The 18,719-nt window shown below is 40.7% G+C and overlaps 4 protein-coding genes across 4 annotated transcripts in view; 2 read left to right on the top strand and 2 right to left on the bottom strand.

The window, feature by feature from the left end:
• The window catches only part of LOC139219520 (ankyrin-3-like), a 127,069-nt gene extending 124,460 nt beyond the window's left edge, over positions 1-2,609 (top strand). The window contains exons 53-54 of the mRNA XM_070851412.1: positions 876-947; positions 1,207-2,609. Coding sequence (XP_070707513.1) covers positions 876-923 — 48 coding nt within the window. The 3' untranslated portion in view covers positions 924-947; positions 1,207-2,609. The remainder of the gene's footprint in view (positions 1-875; positions 948-1,206) is intronic.
• A 2,260-nt stretch (positions 2,610-4,869) lies between these two features.
• Positions 4,870-6,319, bottom strand: LOC139220166 (zinc finger protein 260-like). Its single transcript, XM_070852234.1, has one exon. The coding sequence runs from the start codon at positions 6,317-6,319 to the stop codon at positions 4,907-4,909; it is 1,413 nt and encodes a 470-aa protein (XP_070708335.1). The 3' UTR covers positions 4,870-4,906.
• A 4,347-nt stretch (positions 6,320-10,666) lies between these two features.
• On the bottom strand, positions 10,667-13,085 carry g6pc1a.2 (glucose-6-phosphatase catalytic subunit 1a, tandem duplicate 2). Its single transcript, XM_070851851.1, has 5 exons — positions 12,765-13,085; positions 12,543-12,652; positions 12,214-12,334; positions 11,713-11,828; positions 10,667-11,612 (listed from the first exon to the last, which is right to left on the bottom strand). Exons 1-5 carry the CDS (start codon positions 12,992-12,994, stop codon positions 11,110-11,112), a joined length of 1,080 nt encoding a protein of 359 aa, XP_070707952.1. The 5' UTR covers positions 12,995-13,085; the 3' UTR covers positions 10,667-11,109.
• A 649-nt stretch (positions 13,086-13,734) lies between these two features.
• g6pc1a.1 (glucose-6-phosphatase catalytic subunit 1a, tandem duplicate 1) lies at positions 13,735-16,376 on the top strand. The gene is made up of 5 exons (XM_070851545.1): positions 13,735-14,392; positions 14,482-14,591; positions 15,275-15,380; positions 15,462-15,577; positions 15,670-16,376. The coding sequence occupies exons 1-5, from the start codon at positions 14,175-14,177 to the stop codon at positions 16,176-16,178; spliced, it is 1,059 nt and encodes a 352-aa protein (XP_070707646.1). The 5' UTR covers positions 13,735-14,174; the 3' UTR covers positions 16,179-16,376.
• The last annotated feature ends 2,343 nt before the right edge of the window (positions 16,377-18,719 follow it).

The raw sequence follows: 18,719 nt of genomic DNA, 5'->3' as shown, positions 1-18,719 counted from the left end.
GTTTTCAGCTCATTAGTTCAAGTATTCTTTTAGTGGATCTTGACCCTTAAGAGCACTTTGGAAGTAAACTGCAGTAAAATATTGGAGTTTTTAAGATGACAAATCGCAAGATGATGGTGCCTAAACTGCCTACCATAACTTAGCAGAAACACGTCAGACTACAACCTTGAACCAAATTAAAGGCCATATTTCCATCATGTTGTCTACACTGTAGTTTGATCTTGTAGCGCTCTTCTTCTGCAGAGGTGTAATGACACTTTACAGGAGCATTACTGTCATCTTGATGAACCAATTCCTAGAATTCACAGTGGATGAAAATGCAGAAAAATGAGCATTTTCTGTTGCAGATTTGATCAAAAGTCAGTTAATGTTTAACGTTAACGACATTTGCCTATAGTAGATATTAAATGCAGACAAAAAATATTGCATTGTGCAGTCTGATCCCAGGATTAATCTGAGTGTGGTTCAGTTTGCAGTGGTTGTGTTGTGTTGTGTGTTTCCTCGGTACTGCTGTGTATCAGTAGCACCGGCTTGTTGATCGTGCTTCAGAACTAATATCGACTACGACAACTAATATAGAAACTGTACATCTTTTCTCTCTCTTTTAACATGTTTCGATGGAAGCATGTGTGATTTCGTTTGCGAATGTACAGAAGTAGTAATTCTAACATACTGTTTTTCCCTCCTTAAGCCCGTCTGTCTTCCAGCATGCTGCTGTGACCTCCTGACGTACAGTAGTTTGAGCTGAACTCTGCTTCATTAACACACTCGGGGTCACATTTAGCCTGAGCACAACACTGACTTTTCTTTTTCTCTCTTTCTCTCCCCTCTGTCTTGCTGAACATCCCTGCCTCCATTATTCTGTCTGTGCCAAGCCTGGAGATGGTGCCAACAAGAAACAAGGGAAGAAGAGTCAGTCATAACAGTAGAGTTCTCAATTAAACCAGGTAAGAGGCTAATGATGCAAGGAATCAATAAATATCCATTTGTCAAGCCAAAACAGTGGAATTGTTCACTAAATCTATTCTACCACTAAAATTAAGTGTTGAACTTGATTAAAATGATCCTTTTGAAAATGTAAAATACATTTTGCAACTAGCACATTAGGGACATGTAAGGAAACATGTTGATACTAGTCTCTGTAGTTTACAGTATTGATCCATTTGTAACAAGGGAGATTTTAATCTAAGCCTGGTATCCGTTCAGGTCCACTGACGTCCACCTGCGACACCACACACGCCCTGGGAGGAAAAACGGACTGGAAGCCTCGTCAATCGGCCAAAACGTGTCTGATGCTTTCACTTACAACGCATGGTTTTCAGCAAGACAACGCAAAACAAGTTATTTTTCTTTGATTTCGCATGAGCATGTCACCAAACTCACTCACTGTTGGAAACAGCACTGAAGGACGCGCATGGACGTGAGCTGGAACTTTGTCATCTTTGACGGATGAAAGGCGTCTGTGGCCAAAGATGGCACCAACAGGAGAGCAAAAAGCAAACTGCGGACAGATAAAGGAAAACGTGTGCTTCACTCTCTCTCAGACACTTCGCCTTATATGGTCTATTTTTTCCTCCTGGACCCACAGTACTGGGGTGTACGATGTGGTTATTTTTAAAAAAAAAAAAAAGAAATATAATAGTAAATGGGTGATTTTGTTGTATATAAATGACACTGTATAAAATCTTTAAAAAAAAAAAAGAAAAAAATCAGTAGCTTCACAGATTGTTTATGCACTGATTTGAGTTGAAGCTTTGCAGAGTCGGTGCATTTGTATTGAGAGGTCGACACTGTTAAAGCAGCCTTGAGTGTGTGACCTGACATGCTCTTCCAAACGAATATAAAAAGGAACAAAAAAGCTGTATGTAAATGAGAAATGAATGGAGAAAAAAAAACAAAAAACTGCTTGATTTTAAACAAAGGACGTTTCTTTAAAGCAAACAGCTACTTCCGCTCTGTCCGTGGGACATTCTGTCTTCAGAGAAATGATATTTTGCTGCATGTGACGTCACTTTATTTTTAACGCTTTCCTTTTCTTTCTCCTAATTCAAAAGCACTGTAATACGATTAGAGAGGGTTTGCTGGTACTTCTATGTGAGCACTCATAATAACCCAACCATCTGTCATCTAACTGTTTTTATTTTATTTTCTACAAAGATGAAAACACGCACTCCACAGTCGAGTGGCGAGGATAGAACAGCTTCATTCTTGTGCTTCAGGGCGGTATGGTCAGTGTCCCTGAATGCAACCTGCAGACTGGCACGTTGTGCTCTTTTCAAACTGCTAGCAGCCCTGTATGTGTGTGTGTGTGTGTGTGTGTGTGTGTGTGAGTGAAACATCAAATGAAAATGTCTGTCTGTACGCCCATCATGCATACTAGAAGTGTACGTTTAAGCTTTTAGGTCTGCTGTGGTTTAAAAAAGGGGACTGTTTTGTTTTGACAGTTTGATGACTTTTATCTTTATTTAATTGGTTGTAATTACATGAGAACAGAGAATCTCATTTTTAGCCCCACTATCCAAATCTAGTCCTTTTTACCGAGTACATCACATAAACCACAGTATTGATCACACATTACTAAAAATTTGATTTTCTGTTCCTGTGTAAAAATTTTTCCTGTCTGTCTTTTTTCATACAAAACCACCCTCAGCATCCGTTGTTGATGATAAATCTGGTACCAACATGTATGACGAACCAACATAGCCTACACTGGATGATCCAAGTAATTATTTAAGCAGAAAAATAAATTGTGTTTAAACTGAACGTCTGTGAGTCCGTCTGGTTTCTCCCCGGTGATCATGTTCAGAAATGTCCTGGTTTTAATCGAGACACATCTCATCTTTGTCACATCTAAAGGCAGCCAGAGCGGAGAGGTAACAGCCTCTGCTACGTGAGGGCTGTTAGATCTCCCAGGAGAGGAAATGAATCATTAAAAACGCTGTTAAGTTAATGTTCTAAGGTGAGTTAGGTGCAATACAGTCGCCGTGTTAACAGCGTTTCACAAATGAGAGAAGGGCTGACGAGAGAGAGTGAAAGACAAAACCTGAACAAGACTGACTCTACAGCCACACTGTATGTAATCAGATGTAATCTGTAGGCAAAACAGCGACACACACTTAGGGATAAAGGATATTAAAAAGGGAACTTTGCATAATATGGGACTGTATTCTGTATCTAAGTTTAGCGTATAAGCATGCTAACATGAGCACTGAACAACGCAGCAGTGAGGCCGATGGGATTGTCACAAGTATTTAGTCATAAACAAAAGTATTGGACCAATTCAAGTTTGATAAAAAGTTTAGGGATCACTAACATTATTACAATTCATCCAGAGGGGAACATCAATGTCTGAACCAAATATCACAGCAATCCATCCTGTGGTTCAGATGTGGTTTTATACATAATAAATAATTGATTAAAAATAATACCTCATTTTGTTTTAAACAACTTTTCATGGCCATATATATATCTCTTACTTTTTAAAGAGTTTATCAGCTCACTGGCGTTGTTCTCAGGTTGCATCTTTAGTCTCAACAGGAAGCAACTGAAGACTAAAAGGGCAGATCTGCATTTATTGATGATTTTAAACAGTTTAATGACGAACTTTTTTTTATAGTTTTTTACAATATTCACGAAGTGAATATTGTAAAAAACTATAAAAAAAGCTATATTTTATTTTCATAAGTAAAGGGAAGTTAAATGATTACCAAATATTTGATATTTTTACACATAATTTTGCATAACAAAAAAAACCAAAAACATGACTGGTAATATTTGACATGATATAGAGAACAACATCTTTGTAGAAAAAAATAATCTAAATTAAAAGGCCCTCAATAGAGTTTTCTTAGTCAGTCTTTGAATAATTTAAGTAAAATTTTTCATTAAATTTGTTCTTAACTGGTCATATTTGCAGGTACATAAATTAACACTTGCAAGACCAGAATTTCTACACTGCTATGTTTTACATTTGCATCAGATTTCAGATATCGAACCATGTTTTTATTTGACCTAATCTGCCAATATGATCACAACGATTAAATTTAGCATTTTCTGCATTAGAAACAAATTAAGGAAATGTTGTATGAAGCCCCAGTAAACTTTGCTCCATTAGATGTTGGAATATTGGTAAATTTGAGTCCAATGACAAAAGACTTACAAGCACACGGGATCAGTCCAGGCTTTAACAAAACATCCCATCTGAATATGCCACTAATAACTGACCCAGTTTCAGTGAACTAAAGTCAAATTCTAACAAAATTGTAAATGAAACATTAAGTACTAAACAACTCTAATTTAATCTTTTTTACATTTATGTGTGCCTTCAAGGGAAGTCTTCAGACATGTTTACACTAAATATACACATATTATTGTAAGTCACAGTGTGTGCTGAACAAGTACAAATGCATTTCAAACTAAACTTATTTCTGCACGTGCCTGAGGGTTTTTTAAACTTAGGACAGAGTCAGACAGACTGTTGCTTCCAGTGTTTATGCTAAGCTAAGCTAACCCAGCTCTGTATTTAAGCACACAGACGTGAGACTTAGGCTGCAGCTAACTATTATTTTCATTATCAATTCATCCGTCAAATATTTTCTTGATGTGATGACAAGATAGCAGCACCGCCTAGAAAATAAAATATAGTGAAGCAGACTTCTAATGAATTAGATAAAATATGAAGAGAATAATCACAAGGATAGTCAGGATAAATCTACCATGACAAATGTCTTGTTTCGTCTGATCAAAAATCCAAAACCCCCAAATGATCAATGTACTTTCACAAAGGAAACACAACTGTGGAACTTGCCAATATTTGGTATATTAATATCTTCCTCTCTGAATCTCACAAGGCAAATTAATGTATTTCAAAAACTATTCCTTTAACAGGCGGCACCCAGACTCAGCATTAAAGACTGGTCAGCTGTGTGGATTCGTCCCTGTGAGTCTGACCGTGTCTTTTCAGATCCTCTTTCCTCAAGAACCCTTTGCCGCAGACGCTGCAGCAGTGCGTTCGCTCCCCGTTGTGGACGCCCATGTGTTTGGTCAGCGAGCCGCTCGCCGTGAAGCTTTTCCCGCAGACGTTACACAAATATGGCTTCTCTCCCGTGTGGGACCTCATGTGGATCTTCAGCGCTCCATTCTTGTAGAACCTCTTGCTACACACACCGCACTGGTGCGTGGACTCTCCTGTGTGGATCATCATGTGTGTTTTCAGAGTCCCCCTTTGTCTGAATCCTTTCCCGCAGACGCTGCAGAGAAAGGGTTTCTCCCCGGTGTGGATTCTCATGTGAGCCATCATGTACTCTTTAAAGCTGAAGCTCTGGCCGCACACGCTGCAAACATACGGCCTCTCCCCCGTGTGAGCCCTCATGTGTCCCATTAGATTCCCATTTTGAGCGAACGCTTTGCCGCACACGGTGCAGACGTACGGCTTTTCTCCCGTGTGGGTTCTCATGTGCATCTCCAGCTGTTTGTGGCCGTCAAAGTGTTTGCCACAAACTTCACAGTCATTCGTTCGGATGTAAGTTTGTAAGTGAAGCCTCAAGCTCTCCTCCGACTCAAAGCGTTTGCCGCACACCCCACACAGATCTGCATCCCTCTCGTCTTCCTGCACGTGCTTCAGAAAAGAAGCTCTGTAGCTGAAAGACTTGCTGCACACTTTACAGCGATATTTCAGATGTGATAAATCTCGGCAACTGTCATTTTTAAGTCTCTTAGGTTTGTCTGATCCTTGGATTTTTGTTTTGGACTTTGGCTTTTGTAAGCAAGATGCTTCTTTGGTCTCATGTGTCTTGCTGCCTTCGTCGTCGCTCTCAGTTCCTTCGCTTCCCCTCCAGTCCGCATCACTGTAACCCGCTTTGCTGTCGGCGTCAGAGCACTCCGCCTCGGACTGTCTGCCGTCCGTTTGATCCCTGCAGATGTTTTCCTCATTGTGGCTTTGTAAATGCACCTTTAAGCTCTCGTCGGAGTCCAGATGTTTCCCACAGGCTCCGCACAGATCTGAGCCCTGTTCGTGTTTAAGTACGTGTTTCAGAAAAGAGCGTTTGTACCGGAAAAACTTTCCACAGACTCTGCAGCAGCTCTGTCCTGTAGTTTGGCTTTTGTTTGCTAAAGCAATTTTCATTGCACATTTTCTTATTTCCTTCCCTTTCCAGAAAGGCCTTCCACACGTTTTGCAAAAGTCTGCTCCCTGACTTTGTCTGTGCAATGTTTTTTTGGATTTGAGAGCTTCCTCATCGCTATCATTATCTTCACTCCCAGCTTCTGAATTTTGTGATGACAGAGCCTCCTCATCGCTGGGTGGCAGCTCTGTGTCCATCATAGCTGAGGTGCCCTTGTCTGCTCGTTGTGTTTGGTGAAGATGTGAGGCCTTACCGTGGATAAACTCACACTCTGTCTCTGTAGACGCGTCTTTAATCTGTAGGAGATTTGACGTCTTCTGGACCTGGCTGGAGCTCCTAATCTGCTGCTCTGGATAAATGTTGTCTTCACTGTCTGGCACAGAGGGTGGCAGTCTGCCTGGGGGGAAGGTGCAAGAGAAGATTCAGTAAACTGTAGTAAGCTGTATGTGCACAATAACGCTCCTCTGCAGCGTTACAGTTACCTCCAACAACAAGTGAGCATAAAGAGATTTTAGAATCACTCTAAAGTATTTTTAGATTATATTTATATTTTTCTTTTTTCATATTTTTTCACATAATTTAAGATGGAAATGGCTGCTGAGAGCTGGCTGAACCTTTGAGGCAATTGCTTTGTCCACTGTTTGCTCAGGCTCAGATTATTATTATATTAAGTGTCTGACAACATTACAGTGTTTCTAAAGAGTTAGTTCACATCTGAACTAATATGTTAAAACACCAAAATCACAGCAACAAGATCAGGAATGTCTGTGTTCTCCAAGGTAAAATTACTGCTTTTATCAATGGAGTCTGGTGGCCGTGACCCGGGCGATAAAACGACTAATTCTGGTTAAACAAAGAGGATCTTACAGGTCCATCTCTGTGTGGATCCTTTCCATTATGTTATCAGACACTTTGTTGTTTTGGTTTAGAAAGCGCATCACAAATATACAACAGGATCACAGGATCACATTTTGTTGCTACAAAGCTGCACAAAAATGTACACAAATGGAACTTCTTGCCATTAATGAGAGTGAGTAAATAAATAAATCTATTTTTACATAACGCACAAATCTTTTCATGTGTCATAATGAACAATCTACCTGTTCTGTGTGAATTCGTCTCCGTTTTCAACGTGATGTTCAGCAGCTGGTGTCGGCGTTCGACGTCCTCATGGGAGCCGGAGACCTCGGCCTCATATTCACTCATCATCATCTCCAGGATCCTAAAGATCTCGTCAGCGGTCACCGACAGACGCTTGTGCACGACATCCCTCTGCTGTTCAGGTGACAAATCTGTAGGAAAGAGCAAAAGGAAACAATTAAGTTAAAGTTTGAGGTTGCTTTTCCTCAAGCATGCTCCATGTTCTGTGTGTCTGTATTTATTCTCTCTTTTTTATTTTTAAAGACAACTGTGTTCAGCTCTGGAACCAACCTGCTTGTATCAAACATGCTTCAACCGTAGTCAGCAAGCTCTTTTTGTTCAATAATTGAATGCACTTTGCTTAATATGTTCTTTTTGCTGATCTAATTCACTCTGCTTCATTTGTGAAGCTCTTTGAATTGCAGATGTGAATGGGTTGTCCTGTTTAAATAAACTTGCCTTGGCTGCTATATTTTTTTAAGCATTTCTTTGTTGGTTGTTTCACAATGTAAAACTAAGTAAAACATATATTTTTTTAAAAACATTTATGCAATATAGTGGATTTGCAGCCAGAATATCAGTATAAATATCTTTTCTCACCTTTGATATCATGCTTTCCTGCCCCAAAACTACACAGATGTTTTCCCCACACTTCTTCATAGCATTTCGTTACATTTTAGTGCAGATTAACTGTCTAGTTCATATCTAGATTTAGTCATTTTCACTGGTTTAGTTAAGATTATTATTAACTACTTGTATTTTTTTTAAGGGAAGCCTTGTTTCTCATTGTGAAAAGCATAGTTTCTTGATTTGCAGTTGAAAACAGAAGGTGCAGCAGTAACTGAGCATGAGAACAATGTTAGTTTGTGGCTGATTAAAGGCCAAACTTCATGAAATGACCCCCCTGTTTGTATCACACACCTGCTGGGTGCACCATCCTCCTCCTCACCACAGCGCTGGATATCTCCTCCGCAGCTGCCGACAGTCTCTCGGCCACCAGCGCCCTCAGCACCTGCATTTTAGACATGCTGGAGTCTTTATTTAATCCGTCTGCATTTTGTGGATTCAACAGTGTCACCAGCAGCTGCAGGGCTCACACTTTAAGGTGTGATGCCATAGTGCTTCCGGGGTCGTCTGCTTCTGTTCCGCATTCAGGTGAATTTCGCAGTTGGTGGCAAAACACCGCCACCTTGTGTTCTTCAGTGGTATTACAACCACACATTAACACACAATGTACAAGTACTTCATCATAAGAAGAGTCCTGCATTTACTCAAATGAAAGAACAAAACAATTACAAGCTACATTTCAAGTAAAACTACTTGTTACTCTATATATATACTATATTATTGATGCTAATGCACAGTGTGTAAGCCTTATTTTACTGCTGTGGCCGGCATTGCATTGGTGGAAGCAACTAAGTACATTAACTTGTACCTTGCTTGAGTTTTTTCATTTTATTTAAATTCATACTTCTATTCTATAACATCTCAGAGGTAAATATTGCACTTTTTACTCATTTGTCTGACAGTTTAAGTTACTCTTTTGATTTTAATTTTTCACAGCATTCTTGCCCATTGGATACATGGTATCTCCAAATTTGGTGATTTGGATTTTTTTTTCGATAAGGTTTGCTTTATGGATAGAGGAAATTCTCCCACTTCTTAAGCTGCTGATCCCACATGATGCACTGCTATAGAATAAACTGCCAAACAGTATATAAAGTGTTTAAAATTAGCTCAACTTTAAACATTCTCAGCAGTAAAATACCACATGCACATTAATGCAGCAGTAACATTAATCCACAAACATTGTATTCAATAGTAAAACACTGACGAGGACCATTTTACTGCATGATTAGTAGTTTTACTTTTGATACTCTCAGAAAATCAAGCTGAAAATACACCTAGATTTGCTTCACATTTTAAAGATCATACACTGGGTTTAGATAACAAAATGTTTTGTTACACGTAGAAGAACTTTTATTTTGATTTTATAATTTGTTACGTTGCATGAAAATGAGTCAAAGCTTCACCACCTACAAAACAATTCAAATCAGCCAGTAAAATGTGGGTCAAGCCTTATTTTAAACAGAAGCTGCCATCACCCGGTTAAAAAAGGGCATTGACACAACGTGTGGCGGAGCTCACATGTCTCAGCTGAACCGCTGCGGTCGTATATTTAATGCAACATCAGCAGCTTCACTGAGCTGTGAGGGGTGTTTTTCTGGATCGGTTTTTAATAAACTCAAATGTTCCCTTCAAAGTACTGATTAAAGAAATCAATGCTCACACACACTTCATAAATCAACTCTGTCTCCTTATGTTTACACACAACTAATTTGCAGCTAAGTAGAAGAAAACATCACCTTAAGCACCAAAAACTTTCCTTTGTACAACTACACATAAGTAACACTGATATGGAAAGACTGTGTTTGTAGTGAGCAGTTTATTTAAACCTATATGGCTCTCATTTTTAATTTGAAATCAGGTCTTGACCCAGTTTTTGTGACGCAGCAGTGAAAGTCATCAGGAATGTCATGCATGTCTTCTGACAAAAACACAAACAGACAAATATTGAATGTTCAGCAGCTTTATGACGTGTGGATCTATGTCACTGCTGCAAGTCAGGCTAAAGGCCAGGGCTCTGCTGCTGAGTTAATGATCTAACAGCCTAAATGGGACAAGGGATGTCTGGAGGGGGTCCACACCGGGATAAAAACAAAGAGATTTTGTTAATATATATTTTTAAAATATATATAAGACCCTTATCTAATTGATAATGTGTAAATTATATGTATATATTATAAAACAAATGATGGTATTATGGTATTATAATGCCATATAATAATATAATTATGGTATTATACCAGAGGCCACATAGGACACACCTCTTATTACTGCATTTTAGTGCCTTTTCTATTTTTCATCAAGATAAAAATCTGCTTCAGTGTCATTTTGTCCTATAGCTTGCATGTGATGTGGTACAGTAACAAATCAACACCAGAAATGATCACAGCACTGCACAAATGGGAGGCTCCTCTTCATATTGTATTTTGGTGCTTTTTCTATTCTTAAATATTTTTTATTGAAAAATTCATGATTATTTTTCAATATATTTCATGTAATGTGATGCAGAGACTTTAAATCAGTACCAAAACTTCTCACTAAATAGGACACACCTCTTCATGTTCATGCATTTGCGCTTCTTCTACATTTTATAAAAAAGTTTATAATACCAGAAATTATTACTGCATTGCACAAACACGATGCACCTCTTTATATTTGATTTTAGTGCTTCTTCTATTTTACTTTGACATTTTAATGGCAAATTACTTAAGTCACTTCCATGAAAAATGTAAGTCAGGGACTCTAAAATTAATATATTTTCAAGACATTTTTTTATTAAAAATATTCAAAACAGTTTCAAAAATACTTTCTGCAACATTTAAAGTACATTATTATTACAGTTGAAATATAATATTGAAGCCGTGAGTGACTGTTATTGTCTTTAAAATGAGGTTCAACACAGCAAGCAGTCACTTGCTACAGCAGACGTGTGTGTTCAGGAAACAATAGTAATTATCACATTTTGCTGAATTGAAAATGGGTCTTTGTAAGTGCGCCTGGGCGTCCTGAGTAGTGCTTTCCCTTAGCGTCACACGGTGCTCACCGAGTTCAGTGTCCAAGTGACACCAGTGACCATTGATCCCATTGATCTCGTGGGCTTTTCTCCAGGATCAGTTGGACATGTGAATGCACAAAGAACCAGAGGAAAGTTTTTTTTTTTTGGATCTGGCAGAGACTCGGCTCTTCCATTTCATGAGTCTGTATAATCTTAGTTGGCGGCTCACACTCCCTTTTTGTTCTGCAGGCTCAGAGCACCGTTCACACAGTATGGGATGATGCTGACTGTGACCAGAGGCACGGTGGCGCTCTTGCAGAAGGACAGCAGGTAGAACAGGGCTATAGTGTGCGTGGGAGGCTTGAAGGAATCAAACAGGTGCAGCAGGAACAGAGAGCTGATGACACAGCCTGCTTTGACCAACGTGCTGCTGCTCCTCTTGGTCTCGGTGTAGAGGGGCGAGTGCAGGCCCAGGCCCAGGCCAAACAGGGTGCCCATGTTACGCAGCAGGCTGGCGAAGGGCGTGCTGTCCAGGTGGACCCACTCCGCCCTCACGCACCACTTCTGGGCTTTCTCCAGGGTCCACAGCAGGTCCACGCCCACAGCTTTGAGCAGGAGGTAGAAGCCAACAGCGAAGGAGGTCAGGAAGAGGGTCGTGTAGAAGTACTTCTTCATGCTGGCGTTGTAGATCCACTGAATTCTGTTGAAGGCCTCAGCCACAATCATACCTAGAATCCATAGAAATGTCCAGGTCAATATTCTGCTATCTAGTAAGTACCAGCACAGGCTTGTAAATTGTTCTCCAAATACCAAATGGGGTTTACTGACCAGTGATGACGCCAGCGATGACCTGATGGGGAAAGTGAGCGGCAATGAAGACCCTGGAGAGGCAGACACACACCTGGACTCCCCAAAACAGTGTCCACAAAACAGCCTTCAGATACCTGTCACAATACCAATTCAGACAACTTAGATTATTTTACTGTGAAACAGGCGAAACTGAGGGTGCAGCACTCGAGATTTCAGTCAGTCTGGCTTTTGCTAGTCAACCTTTTAAAGCACTATAACAATTAACACAGTTATTCTGTGGCTTATCATGAGAACTTCCAAGAGCCTGGACGTCAAAACAACTCATGTATAAACCCCACTTTCCAACCATTACTTCTCAGAAGTCAATGATCAACCACAGTGCAGAACAGATAGTGTGTCCACAGCGATAAGGTCTGCATGGAAAATGGTAAACAACATTGACGTCCATGCGGACAAGAGAGCAAAGCTGTGCGTTTTATAGATCCTCCCAGACTTTACAGAATGAGTTCTCTCACTCACCAATCCTTGTTGGTGGATTTCTTGCTCCCATGTTTCTTCTTGCTGGTCGTGATGGCGAGGATGGAGGTCACCAGGGTGTAGTAGACACCCGCGGCTCCCATAGCATGACCAGAGGGGCTGCCTGGATATCACAAACACAGAGGGTAGATATCAGTGGCTCATTCATTCAAGCAGGACAGTGTTTTTGTTGTTATTCTTGTTGTTTCAAAGCTTAACTGACTTGAGTGAATAAAACATCATCACATCATTTTGCAGCTGATTTTGCACCCAGCAGTCTGACTTCAAACCTGGAGCCATGTAGCAACCCTGCAACGTGCAGCACTTCTCACCTGGCCCAGTCTCACAGGTCATGGGGTACTGCTCAATGTGAGGAGGAACGCTCTTTGCATAATAAGCCGTCTCATGGACCCACCAGTAAGGCCTCTCCCCAAACAGAATCCTGAAGAAGACGACAGAAACATGCTCTCTGTTATAGTCTGCAAAAAATGTTGAGGACATTTAATTTTACACTTAGCTCAAAGACTTCTGATTCAAACATTTAACTGACTCACCATTTGAAGACCAAGTTAAGCCAGTCCCCGATCACGGCCACCCAGATGAGCTTTATGCCCACTGAAGTCCGCAGGTGAAACCAAAGCGGAAAGAAGATGAAGAAGGTGTTCCTGAGATCCGCGGCCCAGGAGACCCAGAGAAACAAGCCCTGGGCGTCCTGATAGTTGGTCTGCAGGTAGTGGGTGGTGCTCACCCCGAAGCCTTGCATGGCGTCCATTATAGCGTTCATCTTAACCTTGAGAGAGAGACAAATCTCGGTCTGGTGATGTGTGAGTGAGTTAGACGGTTGCTATCAGTAACACAGCTGGTTGGTTTTATACCAGAGGGACCCATCACCCTAACGCATGCTCACAATGATCTTTGGACCTTGCACATGTGCAATAAAACACCAGGAATTACTCACTGGGAGAGTTTGGGAGGTTTTGGTCACACAAACAAGTTGAAATGATTGCAGGGAAACAAAACATCAATAGGTGTCTTTCTCACTGAACTACTGTACGCAGCACAGAGAGGAAGTCAGCTTACCAGTGGCTATATTTCATGACTGTGATCTAAATGAAACAGATGACAAACAAACCAACAGTTTGCAGAGTGACATTTGCTTTTCAATGAACCACACAATACTTTTAAACATCAGCTTTTCATTTCTTAGAACAAATAACAGCCCACAGTGCTTAAGTTCAGGCTTAACTAACTCCATTTAAAATGATATTTCACAGTATTCCTCTTCCGTTCATGCTGCCACTGGTAATAATTTGTCTGTTATGTAATTGCTTTTTTGATGATTTGGTTAAAACATCTCATAGGTGGGGTGATCCATTTGTAGGTTACATAAGGAGATCAATGATTAAATCATTAGGTTTGGACTGAGAAGAAGCTGAGGAGATAGTTGGTGATAAAGCAGGAAAGGCAGATTGGCCGGTCGTAGGTGGTGTCCAAGTTACTGCTCTGCTATGACTAACAGGTCTGGCAGGGAAGTTTGAGATGAGCTCATGCTGCTGTTTTTAGGGACACATTATTGATTTCACACTTTGGGGTTCAAAGCCTGAGTAAGAAGAAACAAATGACGCACTCTATGCAATCCATTGGAGACAGGATAGACTGTGAGCCAAGATCAAGAATTGATCAGAGAAAAAAAAGGTTTTCTTTGAAATCTGTGATTTGTCAGAGGGCCGGCATCTGATTTCTGCAATGATGGATTTTAGCCGAGGGGGCCCAAGGGTGTAAAGGTTAAGGAACCTGTCTGGACTGTCCCCTAAAGGCAAACAAAGTTGCTAGCCTTGAGTAAAGTCCAATGGGGACCACACAGTGGCAGAACAAAGGGGACTGCATGAAAGAGCTTGGTAGAAGCTACCTGACAAAACAACCCCAGATTCAGTACATCATCCTCAGGCGGAGGTCGTGATATCATGGATCTTCTCCACAGCTGGGGGGTTGAGCTGGCCGTCCACCTGCAGACCAGATACAGCAGGTATGAGGGCTTGTTTAGCCTGGCGTCTGCAGTGGCCGATCTGCACACCACGTTCTTCTTCTTCTTCCCAGTCTGGTTCCACCTGCGGAGGGACACGGGGCTCAGGCTCATCTGGGTGGCGGTCCTCGGAGACTGGCTCAACTTGGTGCTGAAATGGTAACCTGTCCAGGTGTATCAGTGTCAATCCAAACACATACAGGAGGGAGAGCAGTTGTATTCTAAGATTCTTGGTCTTTCCTTGGCAGGGTTCTGTTTGGGGAGAGACCGTACTGGTGGATTCATGAGACCCGGTTTTATGGAGCAGGACCGGCCCCTGCTCTGCAGCAGTTTCCCATCACATGTGAGACTGGACCAGGTACGGCTCTTAACAGACCTGTAGTATTACAGGTAGTACGGTAGTCTTTTCTTGAAGAATTGATTGATTGATTTTGTCTGTCACAGTAGGCGGACTTATCTGGTACAGTGAACTATCCTACTTAATACTTAATACTTAATACACAGATCAGTGCCTGATAATATCTACAGTGTTTGGCAAGTGCACATGTCTTTCTTTAAATGATTATCATCCCAAATGTGATAACTAGGCAACACGTCTGTGGTTCAGAGATCACATTTGTTTCACTTTTCTTTTCTGTGTCAAGTTTGCGAGCGCTGCACTAAAATCATAAATTTGAGATATATTACTTTTACTCCACTACAATTATTTGGCAGCTGTAGCAACTAGTTAAGATTTTAAGCTTATAAAATATGATGCTCTGTCATAGATTAAACCACTTATATACAATTAGAGCTGAAATAATTTATATATATATATATATATATATATATATATACAATTATATATTATATATAAATTTGTTACATAATAGCACCACCAATCAGCTGCAGCAGTAAAACCCTACTTTAACAATAACCTAATGATATAACATGTAGTCCCAGGGTACTTTACCAGGCTATATTCACTTATTCATTGATTTAGAATTGCATCTCTGAGCTGTAGTTGATTAAAAATGAGATCAAACCTAAGTCTGTTTGCAGGAAGCCCTTCTGGTCATGCTATGGGTGCAGCTGGAGTCTGGTATGTGATGGTAACAGCGCTACTCTCTATTGCAACGGAGAAGCGATGCCCCCCCCTGCTCTACAAGTGAGTCTGTGGCGCATGTGGTTATTTTTCTGTAAACCTCGGGGCCCTGTGCTCTCATGCTCAGTATTCACACTCTGTCAGATTCTTGCAGCTAGGCCTGTGGATGCTGATGGGTGCGGTAGAGCTGGTGGTCTGCATGTCCAGGGTCTACATGGCAGCCCACTTCCCACACCAGGTTGTTGCTGGAGTCATAACAGGTTAGTCAACCCACATAATTCAAGCATATGCAGTAGCTCTACTGGCCCACACTGGCTGCCACTGTTTGATGGATTCTTTGTTTTCGGGTCAGGTGTACTTGTAGCTGAAGTTGTCTCGAGGGAGAAATGGATCTACAACGCCAGCATGAAGAAATACTTCTACATGACCCTCTTCCTGACCTCCTTCGCTGCTGGCTTCTACCTCCTGCTCAAAGCTGTGGGCGTGGACCTGCTGTGGACCCTGGAGAAAGCCCAGAAGTGGTGCGTGAGGGCGGAGTGGGTCCACCTGGACAGCACGCCCTTTGCCAGCCTGCTGCGTAACATGGGCGCCCTGTTTGGCCTGGGCCTGGGCCTGCACTCGCCCCTCTACACCGAGACCAAGAGGAAGAAAACAAGCACCAGTTTCAGGATGGGATGTATTATTGTCTCCTTATTTCTGCTTCAGCTCTTGGATGGATGGACATTTTCTTCTGAAAATCATATGACTTTCTATTTCCTGTCTTTTGGCAAAAATGCAGTTGCACTTTTAATCCCAACCACTGTGGTTCCCTGGGCTCTCTGCTGGATTTGCAAGGGAGAGAGACAAGACAAGAACTTGTGATTCAGCTCCAACTTGTAGTTCAAACTCAATTATTACTTTAATTTTCTATACTTACATCGTTTGTTGTCGTGTTTAAAACACAAGAAAAATTTTAGGACAATGTCCCTGAAGTTATTGTGCTGGCCTGAATGTCAGTTCCTTTGAGGAATATGTACTGTAGTTCAACATTTTGGGAAATATTCACTTTCTTGCTGAGAGTTGGGCCTACATGATAAGACTGGTCCCACTCTAAATCTGAAGCTTCAGCAAGCACACGGTTATCTTAGCTTAACAGGGAAACAGCCAGCCTGGCTTTGTTTCAATGTTTAAAATGTCGACTTGTGGTTTAACATGGGGTTTTGACCAGGAGCACTGAGCTCCTCAAGTCTGCCTGGCAACTTCATGGTAAAACCCATGAAGTGTTTTGGTAAAAATCAAACCACGAAGATACAACACATTAGTTAGAGGAACTACTAGGCAGATTTTGTAGCCTTTGGACAGAGCCAGGCTCGCTGTTTCTCCCTGTTTCCAGCGTTTATGCTAAGCTAGGCTAACTGCCTCTTGGCTCAGGCTTCATACTTAACGCACAGACATTAATTTGGTATCAACAAGCCTCTGGGAACCAAAGTATGGCTGTTTGTTTTTGTCAGGACAGCTGTATTTTCTCTCAGAAGAAAAAGCTCTGTGCTCACTGCAGACTCCATGTCAGCACGAGCATACGCACGTAAAAAAAAAAAAGATTTTTTTATACAAATGACGAAGGAAAACATTGTTAGCAATTTAAATAAAAACAGTTTTTATAATCATTTGCTTTCTACAAAGAGTTGTGCTTATTTTAGTCGTGCCATGCTCCCTGTATTGCTTTTCTCAGAATGTCTCAGACTGATTAATTTTCTGGCAGGAACAACTATTAAATATTAACCAGAGCACGATCCCTTCACTCGGCAGTCCCACATAGTGACACCGCCTTTCAACACAGCCATGAGCTTTCAAAAGAGACATGGAGGGTCAAGGGGCAGGATGCCTTACTGACAACACGTGTGTCCCATGAGGTTCTAAAACTGGTACATTGCTCAGGCGACATATCAAAGGACATATTATACTGAGCAGGGCTGCAGAGACAGACACACATCTGCAACTTTACTAATTGCGTTGTAAAACTATTCTGCAGTTTGCAGCTGAATGCAATTATCTTTGTAATGATAAAAATAGTTGGAAAAATGATGACCTACGGTTGGTGATCATAATAGGAACTTTTCCAAACATAAAAATGATGTTAAAAATGTTTTTACGTGTAGCTTTTATCATATTTTTCATTCAGGATTAACATGATTAATCCTAATTGTACACAACACAGTAGACAGTCTGAGGAAATGTGACATAATATGTGACACATGACATAATAACCGTGGCCGTGTGGCATTTCCCACCTGCAAATCGCAAGTCTCCTTTGCAACTATCTTATCTGTCAGGGATCTCGTAACCCTTTTCCTGTGGTTATCTCATGAAGCCATATCTATATGGTGTTGCTCTATATGGGCAGACTACAGACAAGGGGAAGTCAGCAGAAACAGACACTACGACTGCATCAGAAACGTTGAGCAACGCCGTGCTGTTAACATCAGTTTATATTTACGACATTCAGCTAAAACTGGTAGTTTTTCCCTTTTATGATGAACACATCTAACATAACCACGACTGTCTCAAGAGTAGAAACAACATTCAGTCTAAGACAGTATGTCACAGAGTTTATTCAGACTGTCCACCCAAATAGATTTGTAATATTAAAAAAACTACACAGAAACACACACAGTGTTTCAAAAAGGTTTAAACCAGTGGGAAGCGCAGTACTGTTTATAGTCAAACCTTCCACAATAATAGAAGTACAATGCAATAAAGAAAAACTGAAGTTCTATACAAACCTGAAAAACATGCAGAGGTGGTGAAAGGTACTTGAGTAAATGTACTCACTGGTAATCAACCATGTTCCTAAAACAGAATGCAAACAGTCAAACCTCTATATTGTGTAAACAGAGTTCCTTGACAGTCGTAACTGAAGACCATGATGGAGGCACTGACAGTCACTGCACTCAGCTTTAATCACATTTTCTGGGTATCTGTTGAACAATTGAAACATCTCCTTAATTTGAGTCTTTATAAATTAATTATTAATTAATATTTTTTGTTCAGCTGCACATAATACAAAGAATTCTCTATTCAGAAATAATCATATAAGTCTGCATGTCCTAACAATTACATTACTTTCATTTTGTAAGTGAGTGGAGTGCTTGTTGTGTTTTCCTTTCAGTCCACCTGTTTTAACTTCAATGTACAGAAGTGGTAGATGTAGTAGCTGCCACAGCGACACCTGCAGGTCAAGAGGGAACATGGCTACCCAATGCTTCCCTCTGCCCTATAAATAGGTATCTTATCATATAACACAAACCATTTGATGTGTGTACATCTTGAAAAAAAACTCATCAACCTTTCTCTGAAATCCAACAAGTAAAAAAAGATTCTTATCTTATCAATTGTATAATAATCAATCAATGCCTAAACACA

The sequence above is a fragment of the Pempheris klunzingeri genome, chromosome 20 (genome assembly GCF_042242105.1).
Source record: "Pempheris klunzingeri isolate RE-2024b chromosome 20, fPemKlu1.hap1, whole genome shotgun sequence".
NCBI lineage: Eukaryota > Metazoa > Chordata > Actinopteri > Acropomatiformes > Pempheridae > Pempheris > Pempheris klunzingeri.
This window is presented reverse-complemented; position numbering and strand designations above follow the sequence as displayed.